The sequence below is a fragment of the Podarcis erhardii genome (assembly GCF_964252035.2).
Source record: "Podarcis erhardii genome assembly, chromosome: 15".
Lineage (NCBI taxonomy): Eukaryota > Metazoa > Chordata > Lepidosauria > Squamata > Lacertidae > Podarcis > Podarcis erhardii.
Genome location: NC_138505.1, coordinates 2,739,600 through 2,760,476, shown reverse-complemented (window position 1 = coordinate 2,760,476; position 20,877 = coordinate 2,739,600). Strand labels below are relative to the sequence as shown.

The following is a 20,877-nucleotide window of genomic DNA, read 5'->3' as shown; positions in this document are numbered from 1 at the left end:
ATAACCCTGAGAACTGCAAAAGCAATGTGTGAAGCATAGCCCTGTTTTTGCCCCTCATTCCAGCAAGTGGAATTCACATGTCAAGCACTCTGAACGTGGACATTTTGCCTAGCCTTCATGACCAATGTCTTGATTATTTCCCCTCCACAGTGAATTGGCTTGATGGCCTTTTAAACCCATCCAAGTCTGTGGCACTCGTGACATCTGGTGGCAGTGAGTTCCACTGCTCAGGACACACCCTACACAGCAGCCCGTTTTCTTCTATATGCTCCAAACCTTCTGCCCAACCCTGCAACATCTGGTCGAAGGTGCAACCCCGCAACATCTGGTCGAAGGTGCAACCCCGCAACATCTGGTCGAAGGTGCAACCCTGCAACATCTGGTCGAAGGTGCAACCCTGCAACATCTGGTCGAAGGTGCAACCCCGCAACATCTGGTCGAAGGTGCAACCCTGCAACATCTGGTCGAAGGTGCAACCCCGCAACATCTGGTCGAAGGTGCAACCCCGCAACATCTGGTCGAAGGTGCAACCCCGCAACATCTGGTCGAAGGTGCAACCCTGCAACATCTGGTCGAAGGTGCAACCCCGCAACATCTGGTCGAAGGTGCAACCCCGCAACATCTGGTTGCCTCACCATTGCTCTGAACCTCTGTGCAAATAGCGGCCATTAACCCAAATGTCTGTTGTTGCTTTTTTATTTAAACGACCCCAGAGTTGAGGGCAAAAGCCGTGGTCCAACATTTGGAACGTTTGTTGAAATCACAAGATACATGACATACACCTCTATCCTTTTGAAATTTGCTCTTTGCTCAGCAACACACAACTTTCTCCCCAACCCCACACAGAGCCCTTCTCAGCCACACCCTGTGAGGGCTTTGATATCCCCCCTCAATGTAGCTATTTGGGGGGCTTCTTGGAAAGGGGTGCTCTGTTGGAGCAGAAAATTAGGTTCCGGTAATTATAAAAATGTAGGGCTTTTAAGAAGAAAAATGATGCGATCTTTTTCATAGGTTAGAAAATATTTGCGTCCCACTTTATTCAAAATGTCTGATACGCTGCTTGTATCCAGAAACACTTAAAAAATTTATAGCACCTATTAATTAAAGACACTCAGCCTAGAGAGTCATCTCCCAGCAACGGACAGCGGGCCTTTCTGTAAAGCCTATGAAACAGGCTCCCTTCTGCAAACCAACAGGTATCTGCTGTAAAACATATTAACTTGGCAATAAAATTAATTAAAATTATAGACAACATGCACACAGAATCTTAGCCTCCCCACATGTGGGGATATTGACACTATACAAAGCACCTGAGTTTCAGCAAGGACTGCTGGGAACCTTAGTTTGTTAAGAGCGGTGTACTATGTCAAGAGAAAACTACAGTTCCCAGGATTCTTTGGAAGAAGTCATGTGCTTTAAATATATGGTGTGTTCCTCTGCTATTCTTAGTATGAGAGGCAATGAAGGAAATACTCAAGAGTAGACACACTGAAAGTACATGTAAACAAGGCCTTGGTTCAAATTTATCAACCTGGTAATAAAATGAATAAAAAATACAAGTAACACCCACACAGCATCCTGGCCTACCTGTTTTTAATTGAGAAAATCCTATAAACCCGACAAGAAAACGAATGAAAAAGTAAATAAAAGCCCACAAAGAGAACCCTGTCATCCTTATTTCTCTCAGTTAAGACATATAAACCTGACAATAAAATAAAAGGAATAGTCCCATACAGAACTCTGCTCTCCGGTTTTAATCCGAGATGATAATCTAAACCTGGTAAGAGAAGGGAAAAACGTAAATGAAATTCGAGCAGAATCCTGGTTCGTTCCCATTTCTCCCAGCTGACCTAGTAAGCAAGTAAATAAATAAGATATAGATGGAGAACCTTGCCCTTTCTCCAAGCAAAACCTATTAGCTTGCTATATATAAAAAATCACATCTGCAGAGAATCCTAATCTCTCATTTGGGTTTTTTTAAGGTCATAAAATATATAATGCTGTATTGTTTTTAATACTGATTGGGAGCCGCCCAGAGTGGCTGGGGAAACTCAGCCAGATGGGCGGGGTATAAATAATAAATTATTATTATAAATTATTATTATATAAAGCCCACGCAGAATCCTGAGAAGATCATAGAAGCCTGGTAAGAAAAATGAATGAAAATGTAAATTAAAAGCTGTGCCTGTCAATAATGCAATGCAAGGCTTGCCCCCCCCCCCGTTGCCTTTAGTTAAAATACATTCAACCTGGCAGTGAAATGAGGAAAACCAGAGGCCCTGGCCCCCCCACGACGACACCCCCCAGAGACCTTCCAGAGCGCCTCCCCGGAGCCCTCCGCTCTCCTCCGCGCCGGAATACAAATGAGAATGACGACGCCCAGCGCAGGCTGCTCCTCCCTCCCGCTTACGTAGCAGCTGCTTAGCCGCGCCCCTTGCCCCTCATTGGCCGAGGGGAGCGGCCACAAGCAGTAGGGCGGAGAAGCAGTTGTCATTGGGCGAGATGCTGGGAGGGAGAGGCGGGACGGACGAGCCATTCCAATTCGACGCTACCCTCAGGGAGGGAGGGGGTAAAGAGAGGAGTCCATTCTAATTGGGCGCGGCTAGCAGCATGCGGAAGAGAAGAGATTTTCATTGGGCACCAGGGGTCAGAAGGCCTCCTCTCCGCTACTAGAAGCCGCGCCCACAAGCTTCCTCGACCAATAGGCAGAGCGGTGCTGAGTTTCTGAGGCAACTGGAGGCAGGGTTGTAGTTACTATGGGGGCGGAGGGAGAAAGGTGGCAGCAGCCAATTAGGAGGAAGCAAACCGCCCGAGGCGTAGGGGTGTGAGCGAGGGTGGGGATAGGTGCCTGAGGAGGGGGGGGGAATAAAAGCCGGCCAATAGGCAAGGGAGAAGTCCAGACGGCAGCCAATCCCGTGGGTGGAAGGGGAAGAGGGGCGGGAAGAGAGCTTTAACCGTCGTCCTCTCGCGCAGGTGTAACTGTTTAAGCATCACAGGTGGCTCAGAAGTGGTTCCATGATGCGCTGCGCCCACAGGAGCCAGCCGTTGCTGGCTACCCATAATGCACTGCGGGGAAAAATTGGGCCTACGGGGTTGCCATGGTTACGCACATAGCATATGAATTAAAAAATTAAAAAATTGTCCAGTAGCACCTTAGAGACCAACTAAGGTGCTACTGGACAATGTATATATATTAAAAGCTGTGCATGTAAATATATATATATATATATATATATATATATATATATATATATATATATATATACACACACACCTCAGACCAACATGGCTACCTACCTGAATCTACAAAGCAAATGGTTTTGGAATTAGGGCGTGTGAGCAGGAAATGAGTTCATCAGTATTATTAGGATTGTGCCCAACACGTAAAATTCCCCTTGCAATTAAAGGTCCCATTCATTTCAATAGGTCTATTCTGAGTAGTGTGGCTGGATGCCCAGCGTAGAATAAAAATAAAGAGTTAAAACCACAGCAAGCGTTAAATCAATTTATTTACTCATCAAATCTATAGCCCCCCTTTTTTCCTCCCAAGGTGGCGTTTGTAGTTCTCTCCCCCTTGCAACGACCCTGTGAGGTGGGCACCCCATGTCACGCCCAGTGAACTGCATTCGCTGAAGCGGGATTCGAACCTCGGGTCTTTCCTGGCGCTCTAACCACTGCACCACCCTGGGAACATAGAAACATTTGTTTGTTTTGTTTAAAAAAAAACAAAACTTTTCAAACTTTATTGACAATATTAAACGCTTTATTTTTTCTGCAAACCGCTTAAGAGGTCCTATTTACAATCAAGCGGCGGATACATTTTGCTAAATAAAATAAATAGCATCCCTGGTGTCTGTCCTAACACCATCGTCCACGCCGTTTTCCCACAGTGAACTGACCAGATCCCTCTGGGGAGCCCAAAAACAGGACTCTCCTCGCTCATCTCCCCCAGCAACTGGCATTCAGACGCATGGCGCCTCTCAACCTAAAATTTGAACCCCACCACTGGAATTGTCCAGAAATTGCTGAATCTATTTTTAAGAGCCAATTTCCCCAGTAACTTGTGGGCAGAGCAGAGGCGTAGCATAGAGGGTCTGTGGGGTCTGTCGCCCCAGTTGCAATTTTGTGAAGGGGGCGCACCCCATGCACCCGCCCCGAGTATCGTGGTCATACGCTCCGCCGCTGGGGCAGAGCTGCAGTTATCTTAGAAGTTTCCTGGTTCCTGTCTTTCAATTCCCAAGGTTTTTTGGGGAAAGAGCATGCCGTGATCAACGCCACCCAAATGGAGCCTTTGCCCCTCTTGTGCTTGGTTCAGTTCATTATGCATTATGAAACCCCAAACCCCTTCTCCACTTTCAGCTGGTCATCAACCTACGGTTGCGTTCCTTCATAACTGAATCCTTCCTCTCGCTCCTTTACAGAACCTTCCCACTGATTTATATATATATATAAAATGCACTAACTGCATGCACTGTTAGGATTGTAAACATTATATAGGCTGGGCCTTTGCACACTGACAAACTGGAAAAAGAAGCTAGGAATCATTGGCGTGAGGCTACGACGGCAAAAAGCGTCCAACTTTGTTCTTTTTGAGATAATCTGCTTCCGGGTGAATTCAAACACACAGGCAGTTGAGTTCTGGCAGATGTTGACAGCTGTTTTGGCATCCAGCTTATGAAGTAAGGCAGAAGTTTGGCCAACATTTGCTCCAAAATGGCAGCCCAGGCCCAGAAGCTGTTTCGCTACATAGAAGTCCCAATTCTTAAGAGTTGGGCATGGAACCCAAATCAATCCCATGCCTTCTAGCAGTAAAGATTTCACAGACTGTGTAGCTCATGCAACAAGACAAAGCCTTGGGTTATTATGTCCAGAATCTAGAACAGAAATGTAACAATAAAGTGTGGAGTGCATTTCTTTTCATTACTGGAAAATGGTTTGCTTAAAAAAAGGAAATAAACTCTGGGTAAACCCTACCCAAGTTGGGAAGGGCCACTGGGAAAACAAAATGGTTTGCGGGGTTGGAATGAGCCAGAGTTTAGTCCAGGATGGCTCAATAAATATTCTTTCATTGCTAATCATACTGGAATGGACAAATCAAACAATCAATGACAAGTCTTGCCTTCCTTGATTCTCCTCTGACTCTCAGCATTTCCTAGTGAAAGGCTATTCTGGAATTAGGAGCCAGGGAATTAATTCTCTTTTTGTGTGTGTGGGATGAAATAGTGGGCTTGGAGAAAGTTGATGGATGATGGATCCATTTTTGTTGAATTGGGTGCGAATTGCCCAATGCTCAAGAATGGGCAGGTGGGTCGGGATAATTTGGTGCCCCTTGTTTCGTTTTCAAAGACAGACAGACAGACAATTAGTTGGCAGTGTGTGAAGAGATCTGCAGCCTGCTCTATAGCAAGAGAATTGTTATGGTGAGGAACAAGATGCCCATAGCCATGACTGCCACGGAGACCTCTGGGATCCGGCCACTGTTGAGGGTGACTTTGAAGGCTGTGATTTCCTCTTGGTAACCTTCTTCTCTGGAGGTGCATTTAAAGACCCCCTGGTCCATCGGGGTGCTCTCCCCGAAACGGAGGGTGCAGGACTGTTCGTCCATGGAGCATGGGTACGTCTTGTCATCTTTGACCCAGGTGTAGATGGCGTGGTGAGACCGCAGAGGGCACGGCAGGTAGATGTAGCCAGTGGGATCTACACTCACTTTCTTGAGAGCCTCCTGGGCTAACTTTTCTTCAAGGGTCAACATTTAAAGAGAGAGAAAGAGAGAAAAAAACAGAGGAGAAACCAATTTTAGGTTTGTTTGCAGGTTCAACTAAGGCTCCTCTTCCAGAAGGCCCTCAGAAAGTTGCTCTGAAAGGAAGGCAGCTTTCAGTTGAATAAAGGTTCCCAACCCCTGTTCTAGAGAATTGGCACCCATGTAGAACTTCACTTACCATCAAGACATTTAACAGAAACCAAGCCTCGCATCACTTAAGTCCAATGGGCTTGCATTGAAACAGCAGTTTATTCCATTTCCCCATTATATCTGAGCTTTCATGTGATGTAAAAGCCACTTAATGGAAACCTAATGGAATATAGCACGTGCTCAGCATTCATTTCCTTGTTTTCTAATTCCAGAAAAAGCTCATTTTGCAACCCACTGAACCCAGAATATTGCAGGAGTAAAGTGACCAAATGTGGGACAGTATGTTAGCACTCAGTTCTTTCTTGAGGTTTCCATGGAGGAACAGAAAGGATGCAAGTGTAGTGATGTTGTCCAGTGGCATTCATTGTACTGTATTATATCACGCCCACTGGTGTGAATGCAATTTAGCATAAAATGCTGGTATATTTGTCAATAAGCCACGGTTCCATAACGCAACAGGTACTGTGTAGAATCACAGAACTGCAGAGTAGAAAGAAACCCGAAGGGTAATTTAGTCCAACACCTTGCGCTGAATGCTCTGCGCAAGGAACATTAGAAAACGGGACACAAGCACAAGCGTTATAATCAGGAAAACTAATGTAATATTCTCCCCCTCTGAATACAGCCTAGGTCTAGTCCTGCGCTTTGGCATCAGCAGCAGAGAAGAAATCTTTGGTAGTTAATTGTTTCACTCCTTGGGCCAATCAAACCCGTGTTGGAATTATCTGAGGGTTAAGAGAGAAGAGGGCTAGAAGAAGCCTCAAGTAAAAAGAAACCCAGGCTTTTCATTTCCCCATCATCTGTGACCCTTAAAGACAACCCAACCCAGCCGTTTGCATCCACAGGCCTAAAAGGTTTCTATGCGGCATCGTCTTACCTTCAGCGTTTTCACACATGGAAGCTGTGCTCGATGAATCTAGGTTCTGAAGCAAGCTGTTGAAGGAAACATACGGGTGTAAGAAGAGCCCAGCCGGAACAAACCAATGGGTTAAACTGGGTCCCGGGGGACTCAGCTACGTTAGTCAAAAAACAACGCTTTGAATGCATGATAAACATGCAAGACCAGGGACTCAGCTACACTGGCAAAGAAAAAAACGTTTTATATGTTTTGTTTATGCATTCTAACACTGCGACGCCAGATGGCGCTGTGGAGTCCTGTTTTTGCCAACCTGATTTTTCATACAAAGTTTGCAATGTGTTAACTGAAATAGTTCTTTGATGTGTTTAGATCTAGCCCTGATGGTAAGGTAAAGGTAAAGGGACCCCTGACCATTAGGTCCAGTCGTGACTGACTCTGGGGTTGCGACGCTCATCTCGCTTTATTGGCCGAGGGAGCCGGCATACAGCTTCTGGGTCATGTGGCCAGCAGGACTAAGCCGCTTCTGGCGAACCAGAGCAGCGCACGGAAACGCCGTTTACCTTCCCGCCGGAGCGGTACCTATTTATCTCCTTGCACTTTGACGTGCTTTTGAACTGCTAGGTGGGCAGGAGCAGGGACCGAGCAACGGGAGCTCACCCTGTGGCGGGGATTCGAACTGCTGACCTTCTGATCGGCAAGTCCAAGGCTCTGTGGTTTAACCCACAGCGCCACCCGTGTCCCTTAGCCCTGATGGTCTGGAGAGCAAATATACATATATATATCTAACATAGCGTTTCCCCTCCTTTTGTTATACTGGTTTAATTTCTGACGTATTTATAGTGGGGTTTTCCTGTGTGTAGATCCACCCCAACTCTACAGTTCTATGATTTCTATTATCCTGTTCCCCACAGTGGCCAAAGAGATGTTTCAAAGAAGTATAAAAGCAGCACATGAAGGCGACAGCTCCACCCTTGTGTTTTGGGGTTTCCTTAGTCTCAAGCACCAGGTACTCAGAGGTGCAAATGGACCAGCAGTTAGAATGGATAAATATGTCAATTTTGTTTTCATATCCCGCAAGACGAATGCCTCGCTAGACGAAAAACGCGCAAGACGAAAGGGTTTTTCGTTTCTTGAGTTGCTTCGCAAGACGAATTTCCCTATGGGCTTGCTTCGCAAGACAAAAACGTCTTGCGGGTTTGCTTCCCTTTTCTTAAAGCCGTTAATACCCGGGGAATCCGCGCTCCGCAAGACAAAAAAATCGCAAGACGAAGCAACTCGCGGAACGAATTAATTTCGTCTTGCGAGGCACCACTGTACAGCTTCTGGGTCATGTGGCCAGCAGGACTAAGCCGCTTCTGGCGAACCAGAGCAGCGCACGGAAACGCTGTTTACCTTTCCGCCAGAGTGGTACCTATTTATCTACTTGCACTTTGATGTGCTTTCGAACTGCTAGGTGGGCAGGAGCAGGGACCGAGCAATGGGAGCTCACCCCGTCGCGGGGATTCGAACCGCTGACCTTCCGATCGGCAAGTCCTAGGCTCTGTGGTTTAACCCACAGCGCCACCCGCGTCCAATTGGATACAACGTCATAGGAAAATGCAGCAATTAGACTAAAGCAACATGCGGACGATGGGGAGGAGGTGCTTTGGAAAGTCGATTTATCAGGATCAGACACCCCAAATTTCCCTTCCCCTTTTGATTTTGGTCCAGACCTGCCAGTGGAGTTACTGTCCTGGGAGACGGCGGAGCAGGTCTTCTGTTCCCCGTCCCACCCACAATATGGGTCACGGGCCAGGATACACTTCCAGCAGTTTTCCTTGTACTGGTCGCAGTCGGCCAGCAGCAGGCGCACCACCTCGAACTCGGTGCTGGCGTACAGGTGGCCCTGCCGGAGAGAAGACGGATTAGAGCAAAGGGCAGAAGAAAGAAAGAGAAAAGAGCTGCCTGAAGGGGACCCCACCCCTTGCAAGGAAGAGAGGTCCGTAAGATGCTAACCTAGTTTGGGAAACTAAGATGGATCACTGAGAAAGGGATTTTTAAAATTTTCTTTTTTTTTTTTTTGAGAAAAGCAATCCTGCCTGGCTGTTCTTTTAGGAGGGGAGAAAACATTCTTCCACTTGCCCAACTATGCCGTTTGTCTGCACTCTTACCGAATCGTCGTCCAAGATCATAGAAGAGACAGGGGCTTCCTTCTTGAAGGGACTCAGCTCAGCAACAATCACCGTCTGGTCTTTGCTTCTCAGCACCTTGTGGATCTTCCCTTTTGCTGCGGCACCAAGAGAAGGAGAGGCGTTGTGTTTATAGGAAGCTGCCTTATATTGAGTCAGACCATTGTTCCATCTACCTCAGTCCTGTGTACATTGACCAGCAGTGTGGCCCTCTGCAGTTTCCTGGCAGAAATTTCTCCCTGCCTTACCTGGAAATGCCAGGGATTGAATTTGGGACCTTAGCGCATCAGGCGCTGCACCACTGAGAGTTGTCGGTTTCCTCCTCCTCAACATCAGACCACATTCACTCTGTGCATTTAAAGCACTGCAATACTGTACAGTGGTACCTCAGGTTAAGTACTTAATTCGAACCGGAGGTCCGTTCTTAACCTGAAGCTGTTCTTAACCTGAAGCACCACTTTAACTAATGGGGCCTCCTGCTGCCACCGCACTGCTGGAGCACGATTTCTGTTCTCATCCTGAAGCAAAGTTCTTAACCCAAGGTACTATTTCTGGGTTAGCGGAGTCTGTAACCTGAAGCGTATGTAACCTGAGGTACCACTGTATAAGGGCAGGCACACTTTTGTTCTGGGTTCCTCCTCCTTTCCTTTGTGTGGGGAGTGAGGACCCTGTTGCAACAGATCAATAAAGATCAGGCTTACTAGCTGCTTTGCTTCTCAATATTCTCTGCTTGGCCTCTGTTCTTTTCTCCTACCAAGAGGGAACCCACATAAGGACTCTATATGGGCTCTTGGATACCCCATAAAGGAAAAAGGGCAGATTATTTTGTTTACAACACCTCATAAGGGAAAGGGAGCAGTTTTTTCTTATAGCACAATGATCCCCACAGACAAGCATTTCCACAGAGCAAGAGTGTGGTGCCGGAAGGCTGGTCTCCCCTCCATGGCCGCCAGCCAAGCTCACCTGTTCCCAGAAAGAGGACATCATGGGAGATTCCGGCAGCATCCTGCACACTATCCACAACCACCTGGGTGTATGTGTCATTGTTCTGGAGGATGTAGAGGGGGTGCTCTTCATCCGGGTAGATGACCGAGTCTATTTCGGGGTGGTCCTTAATGAAGGTCAGGGTAGATTTGGGCAACGGAGGGTGACCATCTGGTGGCACACACTGAACAGCAGGAGAGAAAGGTAGACAGGGATAAGTCAGCGCATGTGTTTGGAGAAATGAACATTTTGTACAAAAAAATAAATAAAGATTCCTGCTTTTTGGTTGTTTATCTTTATTAAAGATTTTCTTGATTTACAAAAGTGTGTGCAATGTCTCTCTCTGGTATTCCCCCCCCCCCCCATGTAACATTTTTTACAAATCAGTTTCTTTTGTGGAGACTTTAGGAAGAAAGGGGGAAAATATCGGTGGGGTCGGGTGGCGATGCTTCTATTTTACGTACTATATGTGGGGTTTGGTGTCAGCGTTGCTTGTGCAGGTTCTCTGCTGTTCGCTTGTGTTCCTTTGGTGGTGAGAGGTTGGGGTTGGCCCAGGGTGTGACTGTTCATTTGTGGTTGGCTGTGGTGATCTTTGTTTTCGTGTGTGAGTGAGGTGGGTGGGTGTTTTGGATCAGGTTAGCCATATTGATTTGTATGCTGTTGGTGGATTCTTGTTGTTGTCTTGTCGAGCTGTGTATGTGATAAAGGGGAGCCATACCGGGGTGAAGGCGTCGTCTTCTATTTGTCCCCGTGTCAGTTTCAGTTTATTGATTAATTTTTCTAGTAAGGCTGTTTCCCATACTACAGTGGTGCCTCGCAAGACGAAATTAATCCATTCCGCGAGTCTCTTCGTCTAGCGGTTTTTTCGTCTTGCGAAGCAAGCCCATTGACGGATTAGAGGATTAGCGCTATTAGCGGCTTTTTGCGCCTTTTAGCAGCTTATCGGCTTAGCGGATAAGCAGATAAGTGGCTTAGCGGCTTAGAAAAAGGGGGGGGGAGGAAAAAAACCCCGCAGGAACTCGCAAGACATTTTCGTCTTGCAAAGCAAGCCCATAGGAAATTCATTTTGCGAAGCGCCTCCAAAACGGAAAACCCTTTCGTCTAGCGGGTTTTCCGTCTTGCGAGGCATTCGTCTTGCGGGGCACCACTGTATTTGGTACCATTGGTCCATGCTTACTCCTCATAGGTCTCTCCCGTGTCCGGCTATGATGCTTCTGGCTGCTAAAAGTAGGTGGGAGTGATGTACTGAGTGGAATAGGATTCAGAATGCAGCGGTCTGATTGGTCCTAGAACAACAGGATTCAGAATGCAGCAGTCTGATTGGTCCACAGGAGCCACCCAACCCAACTCCAGGTGGAAATGAATCTGCAACCTGATTGGCCTACAGGAGAATCCCGGAATTAGCCAATCACATGGGGCCCATTGTGTAAATAATGTATATAAAGCAGACATTTCGGGGGAACTTCCATTCCTCCTCACCACTATGACCTGAATAAAGAGCATGAAATCCACTCTCGACTCCCAGTATATTTCAGTGGGTTATGAGTTCTTTGTGGTGTAAGTGGGCATTATTGTCTTGGAAGATGTTTAGTAAGATTCCTGCTTTTTCAAAAACCCAGAGGCCCAGGAATGACCTTACCATGCCGGGTCTGGGCACAGGGATGGGGCCAGTGACCCCTTTGAACTTCGAAGTCTTGAAAACGTTGCTGATGCGGTTCATCGAGTACGAACAGACAGCAGATGAACCCCTAAGGGGGGGGGGGGAAACCAAAAACACTGGTGTAATGTCAGTCTTACAGCCGACTGACCATTCCAGGAAGCACAAAATCACAAACGCAAAATCGGCTTTTCATGTGTCCTGATAAATTCTGCATTGGAGTCTGCTTCAATCTCTGTATCGTTGGCTCCCACAATTTTTGGGGCCACCGCCCCCTTGGTTCGAAAGACTCATCGCCAGCGCTCTTTACTCTATAAAAAGCATTATTCAGAAAAGCAGTTGGCACGACCCACCAAGGAAGATAATGCAGTAACATTCAAAACAGTAACAGTTAAAATGCACATTTATTCAAAATCAAGTCAAAACTATTTAGTTTAATCAATTCAGCAAAATCGATGAACTTGATCTGGTCATGCCAGAGGTTTTCCAAGCCTGATAGTCAATAATAATAATAATAATAATGTATTATTTATACCCCGCCCATCTGGCTGTGTTTCCCCAGCCACTTTGGGCGGTTTCCAACAAAACACTAAAATACAATAACCTATTAAACATTAAAAGCTTCCCTAAACCCTTAGCTGCCCCTTTGCCCTCCCCATGGTAAATCCACCCCCCTACAGGGGGCGCTACCACCCATTTTGGGAAGGAGAGCATCTCTCCAGGGCTGTCTTAAGCATATATGGCATGGGGTGCAAAGCTCCGCCTGGCGCCTTTCCAGGTTGCCCAGTCCCAGGCGCGGAGGAGGGGGGAGCAGGCCGGCCACTTCAGTGTCTCGCTGGCTCGGTTGCCCCCGAACTCGCGGCGCAGAGCCACCCACAGCAGAAGAGCCCGTTGCGGCGCTCTGACTGAGGGGTGGACTCTTCCCAGGACTCAACTCTCGGGCCCCGGACTCTGGGCCTGGTGCCCCTGAGAGCCTGGCGCCCGGGTGCCCTGCACCCCTAATGCCTATGGGTAAGACGGCCCTGTAGCTCTCCACAAAGGGAACTTCACCAAATCTGTTGCACAGGATCTTGGAGGGTAGAAACCTTATAGTGTGCTTAATGCGACTAATAATAATAATAATAATAATAATAATTTATTATTAGGGACGCAGGTGGCGCTGTGGGTTAAACCACAGAGCCTAGGACTTGCCGATCAGAAGGCTGGCGGTTCGAATTCCCGCGACGGGGTGAGCTCCCGTTGCTCGGTCCCTGCTCCTGCCAATCTAGCAGTTCGGAAGCACGTCAAAGTGCAAGGAGATAAATAGGTACCACTCCAGCAGGAAGGTAAACGGCGTTTCTGTGCGCTGCTCTGGTTCGCCAGAAGCGGCTTAATCCTGCTGGCCACATGACCCGGAAGCTGTACGCCGGCTCCCTCGGCCAGTAAAGCAAGATGAGCACCACAACCCCAGAGTCGGCCATGACTGGACCTAACGGTCAGGGGTCCCTTTACCTTTACCCTTTACCTATAATTTATTATTTATACCCCGCCCATCTGGCTGGGTTTCCCCAGCCACTCTGGGCGGCTTCCAACAAAGTATTAAAATACAGTAGTCTGTTAAACATTAAAAGCTTCCCTAAAGAGGGATGCCTTCAGATGTCTTCTAAAAGTCTGGTAGTTGTTGTTCTCTTGGATATCTGATGGGAGGGCGTTCCTCAGGGCGGGTGCCACTACCGAGAAGGCCCTCTGCCTGGTTCCCTGTAACTTGGCTTCTCGCAGTGAGGGAACCGCCAGAAGGCCCTCGGCGCTGGACCTCAGTGTCCAGGCAGAAGGATGGGGGTGGAGACGCTCCTTCAGGTATACTGGACCAATGCCGTTTAGGGCTTTAAAGGTCTTAAAAGGCCCACTTAGGTAGGCTGGCCTTGATATTGGAGCTGGGTTGAATCCTGCCCTGCCGTTAACTCACCATGCACTGGAAAAGACGCCGTACAGTACTGTCTCGCCCTTACCGCCCTCCTTCTTGGAGACGAAGGCATCCTGGAGGCGGTGGAAGCGCATGGGCTCAGTGGGGTGTCCACACACCAGCCTCGCCTTGAGGAAGGTGCTCCAGGAATCCGTCATGACAGGCCTGCCGCCTTGGTCCACCTGGAAGGGCAGAAGACCTGATGTCATGGGCAGGCTGGATGTATTCAGAGGAGAGGAGGGAGGCACCAGCTGGAGAAGGAGACTCAGAGCTTGGGGAGTGGTGGTGGGACGACAACAATGGGTGGTCACAGGGAGCAGACTGGGAGGAGGTGGGCGAGGTAACAGGGTTTGGTGAGCAGGAGGAAGCTGTGGCAGAGAGCAGCCCAGACTCCAAGGCAGAAGTGGAGGCGGGAGGGGAGTAGGGCCAGGAGACAGAGAGGAGCCCAGCTGGTGAAGGTGCAAGGGCAGACCCTCCAAATGTCTCTATTTTCCAGGGACAGTCTGGGATTTACAGAATCCTGGTTTCTGATTTGATCCCGGAATGTCCTGTTTTTCCTTAGGAAATTCCTATTTTCATTGGAGAAATGTTATAAGGTATAGAAGAGGAAATAATAATAATAATAATAATAATAATAATAATAATAATAATAATTTATTTATACCCCATCCATCTGGTTGAGTTTCTCCAGCCACTCTGAGCGACTCCCAATCGAGTTTTAAAAACAATACAGCATTAGATATTAAAAACTTCCCTCAACAGGGCTGCCTTCAGATGTCTTTTAAAAGTAGGATAGCTGCTTATTTCCTTGACATATGATGGGAGGGCGTTCCAAGGGGGGGGGGTGCCACCACCGAGAAGGCTCTCTGTTTGGTTCCCTGTTTTCATCAGATAAATGTTGGAAGGTATGGAATAGGCTGTCCCTATTTTCATCAGAAAAATGTTGGAGGGTATTGAAAAGAATGTCCCCATTTTCATCAGAAGAATGTTGGAGGGTGTGGAATAGGCTGTCCCTGTTTTCATCAGAGAAATGCTGGAGGGTATGGAAAAGAATGTCCCCATTTTCATCGGAGAAATGTTGGAGGGAATGGAATAGGACATCCCTATTTTCATCAGATAAATGTTTGGAGGGTATGCCAAGGATTCTCCCCCTCCTGCTGTGACCAGTTCTCCCAGAAGAGGGATGAAGAGGGTGGAGCAGAGACAGACAAGGCAAGCAAGTCTCAGATTGCTTGGGAAGGACCCAGGGGGAGGAACAGACTTATGCAATTGTGGGAAGGCAGGGACCTTTAGATGGGACGTGGGTGGCGCTGTGGTCTAAACCACTGAGCCTCTTGGGCTTCCCGATCAGAAGGTCGGCGGTTCGAATCCCCGCAACGGGGTGAGCTCCCGTTGCTCGGTCCCTGCTCCTGTCTACCTAGCAGTTCGAAAGCACGTCAAAGTGCAAGTAGATAAATAGGTACCACTCCGGCGGGAAGGTAAACAACGTTTCCGTGCACTGCTCTGGTTTGCCAGAAGCGGCTTAGTCATGCTGGCCACATGACCTGGAAAAACTGTGGACAAAGCCAGCTCCCTTGGCCAGTAAAACGAGATGAGCGCCGCAACCCCAGAGTTGTCCGCAACTGGACTTTACTGTCAGGGGTCCTTTACCTTTACCTTTTAGGGACCTTTAGTCCTCGCAACTGCCTCATAGGAGCAAGTTCTACTGTGACGAGTTGCTGTGCTCACTAGGCCTGGCTTCCTGAGCTGTCTTGTCTCTGAATAAAGAGCTTCACTGACTCCGTGAGTTATTACTGACCTGCTCCCGGCACTTGTCTAAGCGGCCTTCCGGGTGCTGCTGGGACTAAAACTCCCCCTAGCCCCTGCCCACGGGCCATGTCACTGGTCCGCACCCCATCCCTCCATCCTTCTCAGACGTCGCTGCCTCGCTCTAACCTTGCAGATGCGCCCGAGCCCAGCTTTGTAAGGCTCCTCGTCCAGCCCGGCCGACTGGTTGACCTCATTGTAGAAGAAGAAGATTTCGTCTTTGCTCTGGTCCTTCTCCGCCAGCAAGGCGGCGCCAACAAAGTCTGCTCCTGCTGGGGTGGGAGAGAATTGAAATGGTACGGCTGGTATTTAGGACCAGTGCTCAGAAAAACACACACAAGAGGAGCCCTTCTCAAGGGATAGACTGGATCTACACATGGAGGCCCCATTGTTGCAGTCAACTGCTGATGGGCAGCCATGTATTGTGAGCGATTATTCCTGTTAGGTGTATCTAACCAGATTCCAAAAGTCCTCTGCAAGCTCTCTGTTCATAAGCAAGAGCAATCACTACAGTGGTACCTTGGTTTGCAAACAGTCTGGTTTGCATATGTTTTGGATTACAAACATGTCAAACCTGGAAGTGCATGTCCCGGTTTGCAAACTTTTTTTGGTTTACAGCCCATTTTTTTGGATTACGAACTATTTTTTTTTTGGAGGCCCCATTGGCGAAATCGCGCCTTGGGTTACTGTTATGTACTGAAGTTCTCACCCTGGGCCAGCAGGGGGATACTGTAGATAGTTCAGGTCCACATATGCAAATAAGGGATTGAAAGTGACGTTCGGTGATTGGATAGTTACAGAAAGTGGTTACTGTTGCTTTGTAGTGGAGCTCTATATAAGCAGGCTGGCTGAACCCTTCAGTTCAGTTCTGTTCTGGCCTGTGAATAAAGAAGAGCTCTTTGAAGAATCGCTGTGTCGTCTGATATGTTCGCCCACAACTTAACAGTTACAACCTGTTTTGGTTTACAAATGGACCTCCGGAACAAATTATGGTTGTAAACCAAGGTACCACTGTATTTCCCTAAGAGCCAGTGGGACAGGAAGGAGCAGACGAGTAAAAAGGGGGTGTTAGAGAGATGGGGAAAGCGTGGTACCACCCATGTTTGTCCTTGGGCCTGTGGACCAGGGCAGGCTACCTGCAAACAAATGTGGCTCTCAAAATGGCGGGGGAAGAAGCATTTCAGAGGAGAGCTGCAAAGACATTAGCTTTATGAGCAATCACGGCCGATGGCTGATGTGGGTGCCTTTCCCCCAATGATGGGGCTGAAATAAAAAAATTATGGTCTTTTATATATATATAATAAATGTCCATAAATGTACCAAGCAAACATGTACATAAATATATAAACCACATGTCTGAAGCAGCACAGGAAAAGAGCCCTGAAACCATTTTGCCTCCCAAACTGACCAAATGTTTTCTCTGCAAGGTCGAAGGCAAATGGAAAAACCTCCCCATTGTCTTTTCCTTCACAAATCCTGTCTGAAGGGTTTGTCTGTGCATGAATAGGGTGAGCCTATGACCTGGCTCAGGAACTAAGTACTGTATTTATCATTACAAAAGACTGGCCAGGCTCCCCAGGGTATCCAATCAAGTGACCATTAACAGGTAACCTGCTAGACAGGAGGTAAACAACACACTCAGATTTCAGTTGTAGACCGCCCTTTCTGTGATGTATGTATGATGTTTCTGGTGGAGGGGGTGGTCTTGAGCTCCAGTGCGGGCAATTTAAAATGTCTATATAAGGACAGGTACACCTGGGTACGGGGTCCTCCTCCTTTCCTGCGTGTGACGGGAGCACCCAGTTGCAACAGATCAATAAAGATCAGGCTTACTAGCTGCTTTGCTTCTCAATATTTTCTGGTTGGCCTCTGTTATTTTCTCCAACTGATGGAGAACCTGCAAAGGACTCTATAAGGGCTCTTGTGTCCCCCATAAGGGAATAAGGGCAGATTTTTGTTTATTACAGGGTGGTTGATGGGTGCCATTTTGTGGCCATGCCCATTTCCTGCTCTCTTAAAAAGGGCAGTGGTTTGTGCTACACCGAGCCTCCACGGCAACCATTTTGTGTTTTTCACAGACACTTGCAGCATTTCCTCAGAATTACAAAAGGCCAGAGACCCCAACGGTGTTTTCCTTATCCACTCCCAGCCTTTGTTACTTGCAGACGATGTAGTATTTATTTTTATGTATTTATTTCACAGGGTTTCCATACCGCCCAATGACCCGAAACCTCCGAGCCGTTTATCTAAAATATTTCTAAAAATGCCAGTAAAAGCAACTGTTCAAAAACAAGGCATTTGACGCACATGGCATCTCCCTGCAGAAGAGTTGTGAGAACTATAGTTTGCCCCTCACAGAGCTATGCTTCTAGCACCCTTAACATACTACAGTTCCCAGAATTCTTTGGGGGAAGTCACATGCCTTAAATGCATGTTCTGTAAGCTGCCCCTGGTTGATCCAAAACCAACAAAAATATAAATGAAAACCAGGAGTTTTAAGACATATACAAAGGGATGGAAAAGAGAGAGAGTTTCTTACGGGGCAGCCAGCTGTTTTCTGTCTTCAGCCCCTTCTTCTTCCCATAACTTCTCTGGATGCTGCTTTTTTCTCCAGACAATGCAGAATAAAGGTTGTCTTCTGAAATTGGAACATGCCGGGGAAGAAAAAAATGTGAGTCGCCCATTGCAAACTTTGAAATTATGAGAGCCGAAACAAACACTGCCTTCTTCCTGACTCCTGGTGCCTGTGATCACACTTATAGACTTACATATTTCTTCCACCATATGGACTAGAATTTTACATCAGTGCAATTGACTCCATGAAGAATTAGTGGGACGGACAAGAGCCCTTTGTACAGTGTCGGATTTATCTACAGTAGTGCCCCGCAAGACGAATGCCTCACAAGACGAAAAACTCGCTAGACGAAAGGGTTTTCCATTTTTCGAGGTGCTTCACAAGACGAATTTCCCTATGGGCTTGCTTCGCAAGACGAAAACGTCTTGCGAGTTTGCTTCCTTTTTCGTATAACTGTTAATACCCGGGGAATCCGTGCTCTGCAGGATGAAAAACTTGCAAGACTAAGCGACTCGCGGAATGAATTATTTTTGTCTTGCGAAGCACCACTGTATAAGCTAAAGAAGCTATAGCTTACGGCCCCACTCACTTGGGAGCCAGTGTGGTATAGTGGTTAAGAGAGGTGGACTTGTAATCTGGTGAACTGGGTTCATAGAATCATAGAATCATAGAGTTGGAAGAGACCACAAGGGCCATCGAGTCCAACCCCCTGCCAAGCAGGAAACACCATCAGAGCACTCCTGACATATGGTTGTCAAGCCTCTGCTTAAAGACCTCCAAAGAAGGAGACTCCACCACACTCCTTGGCAGCAAATTCCACTGTCAAACAGCTCTTACTGTCAGGAAGTTCTTCCTAATGTTTAGGTGGAACACCGAGTCTCCCTCCTCTAGGTTGTTTTCTGCTGCTCCAGAGAAGCGGACACGGAGCAATGGTTCCAAACTACAAGAAAGAAGATTCCACCTAAACATAAGGAAGAACTTCCTGACAGTAAGATTCTATGATTCTATGATTCTATGTGCAAATGGATTTAGATACCTATAAGATCCATCAATTACCATATGCAGTGGTATCTCTGGATGCGAATGGGATCCGTTCCGTAGCCCCATTCGCATCCAGAAGCGAACGCAACCCGCGTCTGTGCGTGCACAGGTTGCGATTCGCCACTTCCGCGCATGCGCGTGATGTCATTTTGACCGTCTGCGCATGCGCGAGCGGCGAAACCCAGAAGTAACATGCTCCGTTACTTCTGGGTCGCTGCAGCGCGCAACCCAAAAATACTTATCCCGAAGCTACTTCAACCTGAGGTATGACTATAGCATATATTCAACACAAAAAACAGTGACAACTTGTTGTGGACAAAGGACAGCTGGACATATAACGGGCCCTATTACCTTCGATAGCTTAGGGCCTCATCAAACCTAAATCGGGCCCTGCCTTTGTGAACCAAGACTGTTATGTACTGAAGTTCTTGCCCTGGGCCAGCAGGGGGATACTGTAGAATAGATAGTTTTCACTCAGGTCCACATATGCAAATAAGGGATCGAAAGTGACATTCAGTGATTGGATAGTTACAGAAAATGGTTACTGTTGCGTTCTAGTGGAGCTCTATATAAGCAGGCTGGCTGAACCCTTCAGTTCAGTTCAGTTCTGGCCTGGCCTGTGAATAAACAAGAGCTGTTTGAAGAATCGCTGTGTCGTCTGATATGTTCACCCACAACTTAACAAAGACATTTTGCCGTTTGAACATTCGAAACCCAAAATCTGAGCAGAACAAAACCAGCCAGGAAGATTCCCTCTGCGCCTTTCCTTACTCCGTACCTACAGTGATGACCACGGCGTTCTGCGATGGTGACGCTGGGGAGATGTTTTCCCCTGAAGCAGTGATATTCCGGCCTTGCTTGTCCATTTGGAAGGTCGTGGCGTTGACCTTGGAGTAAAGAGACAAAAAAGGAAAATGAATGCATTTTGATGTATCAACTGAACTCGTGGCCTCTCGATTTTCACGTGGCTTCCTGCCACGTTTTTTAAAAAATTGTTTTTACAGATAATTTCATTGCTTTATTCTTTTATAAACTGCTCTGGGGGTAGATTTCCCCACCCTCAATCAAACAACATATAATTTTTATGAAATGAAAATAGGCAAAACACCTGCAGATTCCATCCACCACTCTGATATTTCTCAAGCTCACCAGAAACCAGCACTTGGGAGATGCCGCGTTGGTTCCGCAGACCATCATTTTGTTGTCCAGCTTCTCAATCACTTGGATGAAATTATCACAGTCCTCCGATGAGGAAAGGTGATAGGGAGGGGAGAGGAAAAACACAGAAGCATATTGATTTATTCTAACATTTATGACCCACACTTCCATGGCATTCTTCAAGGTGGCTTCAATAAAACCGAGCCATCGATATTTGTAAAACAACAACAACAAAAACACAAACCGCAATAAAAGCAGCAATGTATATTCGTTAGAAATGGGGACAGTTCTACTTTGTTAAAAAGTGACCTGTGCTCCAGTGTGAATTTAAAAATTGCTGCTGTTTCTCTTGGAGGGACGTTGTAGGGAAATACCTTTGTTCCTCAAGCCCCAACCCCCCTTGCCATTGATAACCTCTTGCTGCTGGAAAACATGAGTTTGCATTTTGTATACACACACTTGAAATATTTACATTTAACATTTTCAGTGCAATAAATGCATTTTTTTAAAATAAAAAAAACAGGGGAGGGGGATACAGAAAACAGAGAAGAAATAAAGGTATATATACGGTATATATGGGTGTGTGTGTAAAATAATATATTTCTAGAGAGCATGAGTTGATTAACCATGCCCTCCTTGCCACTAGGGGGTGCCAACTATTTACCGTATTTTTTGCTCTATAAGACTCACTTTTTCCCTCCTAAAAAGTAAGGGGAAATGTGTGTGCATCTTATGGAGCGAATGCAGGCTGCACAGCTATCCCAGAAGCCAGAACA

General features: G+C 47.1%; 3 protein-coding genes across 5 annotated transcripts in view; all 3 read right to left on the bottom strand.

Annotated features, from left to right (window-relative positions):
* TDRKH (tudor and KH domain containing) overlaps positions 1–2,399 on the bottom strand; it is a 28,350-nt gene extending 25,951 nt beyond the window's left edge. For both annotated transcript variants that reach the window (XM_081840962.1, XM_081840960.1), the window contains exon 1: positions 2,312–2,399. The gene's annotated coding sequence lies outside the window, so the exon portion shown is untranslated. The remainder of the gene's footprint in view (positions 1–2,311) is intronic.
* MRPL9 (mitochondrial ribosomal protein L9) overlaps positions 1–20,877 on the bottom strand; it is a 91,510-nt gene that overhangs the window by 47,586 nt on the left and 23,047 nt on the right. The window lies entirely within an intron of this gene.
* LOC309329863 (semaphorin-7A-like) overlaps positions 3,492–20,877 on the bottom strand; it is a 28,156-nt gene continuing 10,770 nt past the window's right edge. The window contains exons 4-14 of one of the 2 annotated variants that reach the window (XM_081841001.1): positions 20,093–20,185; positions 19,722–19,830; positions 17,867–17,965; positions 15,457–15,599; positions 13,525–13,703; positions 11,562–11,670; positions 9,902–10,106; positions 8,921–9,036; positions 8,483–8,655; positions 6,789–6,844; positions 3,492–5,736 (exon numbers count right to left, since the gene is read on the bottom strand). In XM_081841001.1, coding sequence (XP_081697127.1) covers positions 5,399–5,736; positions 6,789–6,844; positions 8,483–8,655; positions 8,921–9,036; positions 9,902–10,106; positions 11,562–11,670; positions 13,525–13,703; positions 15,457–15,599; positions 17,867–17,965; positions 19,722–19,830; positions 20,093–20,185 — 1,620 coding nt within the window. In that variant the 3' untranslated portion in view covers positions 3,492–5,398. The remainder of the gene's footprint in view (positions 5,737–6,788; positions 6,845–8,482; positions 8,656–8,920; positions 9,037–9,901; positions 10,107–11,561; positions 11,671–13,524; positions 13,704–15,456; positions 15,600–17,866; positions 17,966–19,721; positions 19,831–20,092; positions 20,186–20,877) is intronic. The other variant, XM_081841002.1, reaches the window with a different exon arrangement.